The following is a 10,448-nucleotide window of genomic DNA, read 5'->3' as shown; positions in this document are numbered from 1 at the left end:
ATATATATATATATATATATATACATAAATATATATAAATACTGTAGGTAGTTTTTGTAGGTGTTAGTTTTAATTATATACTATGATTTGAAATGCATGATATTTTATTTTGCAAACCTATTACTCTAATCTACAGAATTTATTTTGCACTAGCCTTTTGCCTCTATGACAAGCTAGTATTAAAACCTACATTTTCATGATTGAATTGATACTTACTGATTAACTATTTATATCAAAGAAACAGCAAAAATTGATTCAGTTGTACATGCAATATCTGAGGATTTGCAGAATAAATCCTATGTACAGTATCTGAAGTGCATCAGCAATATAGAGAGAAGGTGTTGTGAATGAACTTTGAAGTGCAACACATTGAATACATTTTCTTAAAAAAATGTCATGAAGAAAGATCCAGAGCTTTTTAAGTACTTATATTATGAAAACTCTTATCTTCACACCAGACGGGGGAAAGAAATGACTCGAAACTACTCAATGGCTCAGAATGAAAGGTGAAGACAGCTAGTAATAGAGATGGAAATGAAAAAAGAGAGTAAGACAGAGGGGCAGAGAATGAGTCTGTGGAGGACAAATGCATATGCATGTGAAAGATAAACAGAGAGGTTGAGATGAGTCTGTGGAGGACAAATGCAATTCCTTTATAGAGCAGAGAAATGGGAGATCTGATTAAATGGCTGTGATATTACAGTCATGCAGGCTCTTAAATGACTAGACTGGAAACCACCCCACTGTTGCCTCGACGAGTCATTTAGTATTTTAGTCTTAAATCCTTGTTTATCTTTGAAGAAAGAAAAATAATAAACTAGTATTGTGGATTTGCATTGAAAGGGAAATCTTTGTTTTTTTCAGCTGTTTATGTGAAAAAGACAAGCAGACCCAACATCATTTAAACGTGATTCCCTGGGGGAAGAGATCACTATACTCTAAAGCAATATTTTGACATTTTGGGAAATGAGCTTATTTGCTTTCTTGCTGAGAATTAGATGAGAAGATTGATACGTCGATCTTGTCATCTAACTCTCAGCAAGAATTCAAACAAGAATATTCCCCAAAATGTCAACCTTTTTTCAACTAATGAAGCTAATTACCTTCATGCTATGAAAAGTGAATGCATCATTGAAAATGTATCATTGTAGTAATAAGCTTTTTAACTTTTTTCAACTTCATAAATGCAGGGCAAAGTGTCAGTGATTGGGTTTACTTTTAAGGATTGTAACTAATATAGACGCCACCTTAAGTCTTTTAGTAACACCTTTAATTCACCTCAACATTAGGAGAACCATTGTTCTGGGGCAGAAAAGAAATAAATGAAAAGACATGAATGAAACAGTACTTCCTACCTTATTAGTCAACTATATGTGTATAAATCTCATTTGAAAAAGTACTGATTTATGCCAGTACTGAAATGAAGAACAAAGAAAGAAATATGGGTTTAAGATATTAAACATAAAACGCCTCTATCGATCTCTTGAATAGTTGTCCCGACCTTCCATGTTCATTTCCTGGGCAGAAATTTGTTCTGGGAGAAAGTGCTACAAAATCATCAGGTCCTAACCGGAGACTCTGTGACTCACTGTACCACAGCAGTTTGACAAAACTGATATTTTGTGTGTATGTGTGTGCGTCTAATGAGCCATGTGATGTCACATCACCAGTTGGCGTGGTCAGATATCCTGTCCTGTAGTTCAGGAGCCACGAATGTCCACGCATGTCTGTGGTTTCCCATGATTCCTGGTGGGTAAACAAGCTCTATAACTGGCTTTAAACACTTGTCTGTAAACATTTGCTTTGCTGAAATTTCAGTGTCAAGGATTATTTAATCATCATTTATTTGTCCACAAAGCCCATGTGAATATACCACTTTTTTCCTTGTAACATGATGTTTCTGGAGAAAACATTTTCACTTACACCCATACAGATCCATGGCCACTGGCGGTTTGTTTAATAGTAATATTAGTGGCCTCCAGCACTGGTCTCTATCACTGCTCCAAGAAGGTCAGAGCACACTTTGATCCAAAATAGCTGATGCATGAACTGAACGGCCTTTGGATCTTAATATCTAGTTAGTTATCTATAGTTAGAGTAAGCCTCAGGCTCATGGAGAGCACAATGCTGCTGTTTTGTAGTATGCACAGTGGTTGATGTGGTTATTGAAGTGTGGTATAATGTGACAAAGCTCAGCCTAAGCATGCACAGAGAAATAACAGCAGACGAGTCTGCATGAGTGTTCATGTTTTGTGTGTGTTTGAGCCTGTTCCAACTTTGTATGCCATATAAGAATGTTGCATTACTGGAGCCTTGTCAACAAATATCTGGTACCAGCCCAGTGAATATAACAAATATAGCACATGACATTTGGTGGACGAGTTTATCATGGGAATCTGTGCAGGATTGTGCAGGTTTTGCTTATCTTGTATAAGGTTTTTGGAGGTTTGTAATTTTACTTTGTGTTGTATGTAAGTCTGTCTCTGAATGAGGCATGAATCTTAAACAGAACTGTACAAATAAACTTGACAGACAGACCCAAAGTGTCTCCTGACCCTGTTTACCCACCTTTCATGTACCGCTGACATTGTGTACACCATGATTACCTGTTTTTAAGGGTCCAAGCCCGAGGATGCGTGCACCGCAGTAATCGCAAGGCAATACGCGGTTCACACAGCAGGGCTGTGGAACCCTATTGTTTTCGTAAGGATTCTTCTCCATTATCCATTATCCATTATCCATTATTATTAGGGGTCCAAGCCCGAGGATGCGTGCACCGCGGTAATCGCAAGGCGATACGCGGTTCACACAGCAGGGCTGTGGAACCCTATTGTTTTCGCTAGGATTTTCCATTATCCATTATCCATTATCCATTATTTTTCTTCTCCGCATAAAACTGGTGCTGCAGCCTAAACCGTACATGGTGGCGACGCGCCATTTTCAGGACTGGTCCGAAAGTCCCAAAAGACCTCAGACGCAAAAAATTGCCCCACTTCCGACACTAGGTGGCGCTATACCAGAAAAAATGCGTTTGGCCCTATAACTCCCAAACCGTACATCGGATATTAAAAAAACTTACATCCACGCGTTCCCTGAATCCAAATGAATCTCCTGATGTAGGCCACGCCCATTTCCGCCTAGACCTTGTGCGTGAAAAATCGCGATTTCTCAAAAACAAACTTTTTCAAACTCCTCCTAGACCGTTCAATGGATCTGCACGAAACCTGGCACATAGCATCTCCAGACTGCCTTGACAAAAAGTTGCTTAAAGATTTTTTTATAGGATAAAAATTGTGCGTGTTACGCGCAAACAAAGTTTTGTAGCTAGCTATGAAAACATTGCCGTTATCAAATCCAAACTTTACAATATTACTTGCTATGACCCCCTAAAGCTCTGTAACAAATTTGACGAACATTGGCCACTAGGGGGCGCTACAAATACAAAAAAAGTGTATTTTCTCATGAGCTGGTCCGAATTTTACAAAATTTGACGGATGCCATCTAGGCCCACTCCTGGGGTGGTCCTTACAGTGAAGTACTAATTGGTTCAAGTGGGCGTGGCCTATGGGCCAACGTTCAGATTACTTAAACTAAAGTGAATTACTTGAAATTTACAGGGTAGATGTACAGTGGGTGGTTGACTTGTTTTACCAAATATTACACATGTTGACCAGTAGGTGGCGCTACAATGACTCCAAACTTGTTTTTGCCTATAACTCCTACATTATACATCACACGTTAAAAATCTTGATGTCCACGTGTTCACTGCATCAAGCTGATTCACATGATACAGGCCACGCCCATTTCTGTTTAAAATTATTATTATTATTCTCCAGATGGACACGACAACATGTTGTATGAAGAATTTTGCCACGTAATTGTGTGCGCATTTCATGACCAAGCAAAGCTTCTGTAGTTCGCTTTGGGTTCCACTTTCGTGCGCTCCCGGGGTCGCTGGGGACGACTTGCGAGGGGAGGCTTGGACCCCGTTGAAACTGCGTGCAGTTCTAGTTGGTTTTATTTCTTTGATTTTCACACATTTACTTACTTTGAGGAAGTATAGCTCCTAATGTACAGTACCTCTGGACATTGACTTTTTCAAGACTCCCATTATGTGTATTTCCTCTGTATTGTTTTGTTTTCTTGACTTTGCTCCATTCTTAAGTCAAATATAACAAACTAAATCCTTTCATGTATTTGTTGGCTAACTGATGAACGGTTTTAGTTTAAAGGAATAGTTTTTGGAAAATATGCTTATTCGATGTTATTACTCATGTCTGTATGGTAACGATAGATCTAGACCCCGATGGACTTTACAGTGACTTAGCTTAGCATAAAAACTGGAAACATGGAGAAACAGCTAGCCTGCCTCTGTCAGAACAGACATCTGCAGACCAGCACCTAGAAAGCTCATTATTAACCTCTATATCTCTTTTCTTTTTATATTTAAAAAAGGCAAAGCCTTAACATACTAAGTTGCCATTAAACAATTTTGCTTTAGGTGGTGCTGGAGGTGCTGGTAGGTGGATTTTGTCACCTAGCAGTTCCCTTCCTCTAGCTTCAGATGCTGTGCACAGATTTGAGAGCTGAATCAATCCTCTGTTTCATTTTTGGGAAGAAAGCGAATCATTGTTTTCCCCCAAATGTCAAAATGATTTCTCCAAAATCAAGCTGTTTCACTTGTGACGGTCAAGGTCAGCCACGCTCAAAAAAGCGATTTCAAATTGTAATTTGACCCACCTCTGCTGTCCTGGTAGCTCTGCTCTGTTCGACTCTGTTTGCCTTCACTGATCTTTCACATTTATTCCTCTTTTTTCATTTTCTCTCCTTCTCTTTCTGTTTTTCATCTCCCTTTCTGTCTGTCTGTCAGAGTAAAGATGCCGGCATCAGGACTCTGGTCATGTTGGATGAACAGGGAGGTAAGTTGATAGGGAGAGATCACTAAACACCATCTTTCTAACATCTGTCTTTCATCTGCTACCAATTCTCTCTTGTGGCTATTTAAATGCTTTAAAAGGGGGGGGGGGGACCATCATCAACAGCACGTCCAGTATGTTGCATAGAATCCCACTCAAATTTACAAAACAGATGAAAACTATTTGTGCAACTGCAACACAGAATTTCCCTTTGGGGATCAATAATGGATTTCTGATTCTGATTTTGAAGATGACTTTTATGGTTCTATAATTACTAAGTCAGGTGAACAATTTATTTTGTGTTCTTCTGCCAAATCTTTAAAAGTAACTTCAGCTGCCGTCTGAGCTAATGTGGCTAAAAGGATTATACTGGATGTGCCTTCTGCTTTGCCTTTACACTTTTATGGTTACTGTATTTGTCAGACAAATGCATATACTGTATATTGAGTTAATCTTAGTGATTATTCTTTAACTCTATCATAAAATTACTTTTAAGTAGTAGAACAAGGACATGAACCACTTTAAAACAAATACTTGATGTATTACCTGAACCTTGGTTGCCGTGTTGCAGAGGACAACTGACTGACTGACTGGCAGGTCAGAGGTCAGCTGGTAACCGATACACCCACCATTCTTCTTCTTCTGAGGGGAGAGAATAATCCCGTTGAGTGGTAATGACAAACATGTTTGACATCCTCTCCACTTCCGCCTAAATTATAGCTTGATCGACCGTAAACTAAAGGAGCACTCCACTTTGTAATGTTTGTGAATGACAATTACTCGAGTTATGGTGGGGTCTAAGAAACGACAGTTTGCATCACGAGAAATGTAGGATCAGTGTTTTGTTTCTAGAAGTGCCATACAAAATGTTATTTGTGGGCTCTCTTCCCCAATCGCTGAATAGTATGATCACTGATGGTGTTCATGAACACAGTACAGAAATGATCACTGATGGTGTTCATGAACACAGTACAGAAATTGCCAAACGTATGCCAACAATCATCACAATTATCACTCTGCTTCACAACAATACTACAAATATTGTGGGTCAATGTGTTTCGGTTCTATACATCTTAAGCCACATGATAATTTTCTTCCTCTGCACTACAATGTGACTTATCAAACCTTAGTAGTTTTCCCAGAAGACAAAATGCCCCCTTTTCACTGATGAAGATTACTGCTGCCGTGCCCTATAACTATTACCCAGCAGAGCCAGAGAGCGAGAATCTGACCTTGAATCAGAGATTGTCATAGCTCTGTGCCCTATTGACCATTTAAGTAAAGAAGCATTGGCGACTTTACATGCCTGAATGGTGCTATACATCACACTAATTTCATGATTTGTTCATTGGTTGCCTGTTGATATGCTCAGAGTTCTGGATGAAGCATCCTGCAACTGATCCAGGTGTTGCTACTGTTGCTCATATGAAATCAGAGAATCAGTATGTCTCTTTGGATGGAAGTAGGAAACAAAAAAAAAGCTATTATAGTCCTGTAGATTCTAAATAAATTCACATACAAAGTTTTATAGTCACTGCCAACAGCTACTCTCAATGCTTGTTGCCTGCTTTGCCTTCCACATTTAGCCAAACCATTTTGCCTCTTGCATCGTAGAGTAGAGCGCCAACCCAGGAAAACAAACCAGTCAAATTTATTTCACTGCTCTCATGCCTTTGTCCTCACCAGAACAACTTGATCGTATGGAAGAGGGCATGAACAAGGTGAACGCAGACCTGAAGGAGGCCGAGAAAGATTTAAAAGATTTAGGACAATGCTGTGGTCTGATATGCCCATGTATTAAAAAGTAGGTACCGGCCAGGAGCCCCAAGCTTCTGCCTGTCCAGTGCTGGTGGTGGTGATGTCTTATGTCTCTCTTGTCACAGTCAATGTCTTTTTTTGTCTCTTCTCCTTTGTTTCCCCTCTCCTCCCCATCCCTTCCTTCCACCCACAACTTCTTCCTCCCCTCTTCTCTTCTTATGTGCTTTCGTTCTTTTGCTGGGAAAAATGACAATGTGTTGCTAATCAGAACAACTGGAGCGCATCGAGGAGGGAATGGACCAAATCAATAAGGACATGAAGGATGCAGAAAAGAATTTGAACAATCTAGGACAGTTCTGTGGTCTATGTTCATGTCCCTGTAACAAGTAGGTGCTGCATGTGTCGCCTGAATGCTTGTGTTTCAGTGCCTGCCTTCCTGCCTCTTTATCCGTCTTCTGGTGTGTAGGGCATGGTGAACTGTGGTGTGAGCAGTCAGGCTCATTGCCACAATAGCACACTTTTGGAACAGGCACCAGTGCTGCATTCATGTGTGGGTGTGTTTGGTTAAGTTAAAAGTGTGCATGCATGAACAACACACACATCTGCACACCATGTCTGATGCCACCTTATTTGCTGTTGTCATCAAAAGCCCTTCATTCCACATTGGATGAGAGATTCTCTTCCAGCAGGTTGCAGCATCAGCAGGGATATGGGCCACGTCACCCACTACCCCCCTAAACCCTGCCCAAGCCCCCAGCCTAACCCTGCAGTATGATGCAGCATGATGCTGTGTACAAAGTCCAACCCAAGAATAGTTGCCTTCCATATTAAATTTAATTTTATCCATTTTGCTGCTTTGTAAGAAACTGTTGGTGTTTTATATATGTTTTAAATGAATTAACTGATTACATAGGGCTCTTGCAGTACATTCAAATAAAGTGTTCTGATTTATAAAGTTTCATACAAGACTGTATCATAGTTCCTGGAATTTGTGAAACTCAAAGTTTTTACCTGATATATTTCTCAGAAAAGGCTGGTAATATAATTGTGCAGTATACAACTTACAGCTAAACAATCTTGTGGTTTAGTATGATGTTTTGTGAAATATGCTTCTCTTTCTTGTTAAGAGTTCAATGATAAGATTGCTACCATTCACAAGTCTGTAAATATGTAACTTTGCACTAAGACTGGAAACAGGTGGAAACAGCTAGTCTGGTTTATTCAAAACTAACGAGATCCACCTACAGCACTCCTAAGGCTAATTAATTAACATGTTACATCTTGTTTGTTAAATATGTACAAAACTGAAGTGTAAAATGACACGTTGTGGTTTTTACGGGAGTTATTCCCCAGACTAGTCCTTGGCTAACACTTACGTTTTTGTGCTGATTGAACAAGCTATTTTGTGTTAATAATGAGCTTTAGAGGTGCCAGTAGGCAGTTGTTTTTACTTTGAAGAGAGCTAGGCTAGCTTTTTCCAGCCTTTATACTAACCTACGATAACTTTCTTCTGGTGGATGCTTCATATGTAGAGCACGGGAGGCGACAATCTAATTCTTTACAGGAAAGCGAATATACGTGTTTCCAAAAATGTCAAACTATTTCTTTCAACTAGCTTTTTGTATACTAGTTCTTAGATGCGATGATTGATTAAGTTATTATTAAATGTTTGCTATTTTCTTTTACATTTTTAAGGCTTTACATATAAACTGGTTACATTACAAGCAAGCCTTAAGATTGGTCAGGATGTTCTCTGTAGTGTAATTACAGATGTGAAGGTGATTTGGATTAATGAAGTTACTGTGATCAACAGTCTAGTGCAGCAACTTTATAATCAAACACATACAGTAAAAACTCCCATGAGAGCTGCTAAAATGAATACCTGCCATTAAACACACCAACATTGGCTTATGACCCTCAGGTTACAATTTGCGACTATAGGATGCTTCAGTTGGCCTCTGTTGCTCATTCCTTTAGAACTGCCCTACATAAAGAAATATCCCACAAGAGTGAGCTAAACTTGTCTGGCCAATCTGACCACACTCAACATTACGTGCATTTTAATAGTAGCTCTTAAACCCAATATTTGTACTTGAAAGCTTTGAAATGAAGGGGGATTCCCATTGCCCATTTTGCAAAACTCCGATAGGATCTGTTGCTGGCCCTTAACAGCCAAACTATGGCCAGTGAGTCAGGGCTGAGCATTCTGCACTCTGGGACCAATACATGTACTGTATACAGCTGTCTATCTCAGAGCTATAGAAAACACAAGTGGCTGACAAACCAAGTAATAAATGGCTGGATTTGGGTTATTTTGTGGTGGGTTTGCAGCAAGTTATTCAGATATTCCTCTGGGAGTGAATTAACTAATGCCTTAATGATTTACCAATTGCAGAACTATATTTCTAATATCATCCATTAGTGTAGAAAATGCTGTTTTTTTGGCTGTCTTAGACCTAGAACCATTTTTAGTATTTATTTTTTCTTTGCCTTCACTGTGTACTACTAAAGTTTTTTAAAAACATCTACATCAGTAGACATTTTAACAACAGATGACTGTTTTCTCCAAAACAGGGCTGAGCAGGATCTTGACAGTAGTACATGTACCTAATCTGCTTTATTTTCACCACAGCCATCATGTAGCAGTTGGTGTTTGTTTAAACTTCTTGAGCGCATAGTTCCCGTCCACGGAAGATAAACTCGCCGTTTTTCGGAAGTGCTGACTTCTCTCATAAATTGTAAGCATTAAACCGTCATAAACATGCTCATGCCATACATCATTTGAAAGCTTAAAGTCTCCTGATTCCATCGAGCCCACACACGAAGCAATAAGGTGACTCACAACGGTGATAATCATGTTCTGAAGTAAAGAAACACAGAAAGATTTGAGTCTAATCGAGTTTGTGTTTCCTACCTGTCTCCTCTTGTCTTTAATCACAGCGGTGAAAGATCGCCAAAAACCTTAGTTTCCTACATCGAAAACACCCTAAGGTATTAGAATATCCAAGCCTTGTAATCCATAATTATCTGGTCCCTTCACAATCTTGTAGTTTCAGCCCAAGTTTTGACGTAGAGAAATCTAGATGTATGTGCTATGTCTAGTGCATCATTTCTTGGTTTCTATCGTGTGTATCTTTATCCGTGGGCGGGCTACAGCAAAACCAAAGACAGCAGGCTCGTTCGAGATGAGCCAGATCTGCGCAGAATCGATCACCAGCGATCGGCGCCCGTTGCATGCCGGTTAGATTTCTGTCCGACTTGATCCCGACTTGCTCTGACGTCATGCACACGTGGGCAACGGAAATCTCACGAGAGCAAGGCGGCCGCAGTTCTGAGACCCAGGCGGCGCAGTTGCTTTTCACCAACTGCCAGAGCCAGGCGGACCCAGGCGGACCCAGAGCATGCTGGGAAACGCCGGCTTCTCAGCTGATTTAACACCTGATTGGTTTAAACCATGATGACGATTTATATAAACTTTTTATAGTTTTTGAGGGATTTTAATTGCTATTTTTCTGACTTAAAGACTTATTCTGTACAGAACACGTGTTGTGTGGCTGATAGTGACGTTTAGAAGTCAGAGAAACTGAATCTGTTCAGATCACGGATCATCTACAGTGTGTTGTTGATTAAAAGCACTTTGCCAGCTACTCTGTCATAATCAAAACAACTGGAGACAGTGTACAAGCTGATATGTAAGTCTGATTATATTTTATTAAATCGGGATCGCACCACAGTGTTTTTGTCACTTCCTGTCCAGCCTAAAGGCGGCTGGAA

General features: G+C 39.8%; 1 protein-coding gene across 2 annotated transcripts in view; it reads left to right on the top strand.

The window, feature by feature from the left end:
• Positions 1 to 10,448, top strand: part of LOC117945943 (synaptosomal-associated protein 25-A-like) — a 37,730-nt gene that overhangs the window by 22,522 nt on the left and 4,760 nt on the right. Inside the window, exons 4-5 of one of the 2 annotated variants that reach the window (XM_034873705.1) lie at positions 4,871 to 4,919; positions 6,603 to 6,720. In XM_034873705.1, coding sequence (XP_034729596.1) covers positions 4,871 to 4,919; positions 6,603 to 6,720 — 167 coding nt within the window. Of the gene's footprint in view, positions 1 to 4,870; positions 4,920 to 6,602; positions 6,721 to 6,942; positions 7,061 to 10,448 lie in introns of both variants that reach the window. The other variant, XM_034873697.1, reaches the window with a different exon arrangement.

The sequence above is a fragment of the Etheostoma cragini genome, chromosome 1, assembly GCF_013103735.1.
Source record: "Etheostoma cragini isolate CJK2018 chromosome 1, CSU_Ecrag_1.0, whole genome shotgun sequence".
Classification (NCBI taxonomy): Eukaryota; Metazoa; Chordata; class Actinopteri; order Perciformes; family Percidae; genus Etheostoma; species Etheostoma cragini.
This window is presented reverse-complemented; position numbering and strand designations above follow the sequence as displayed.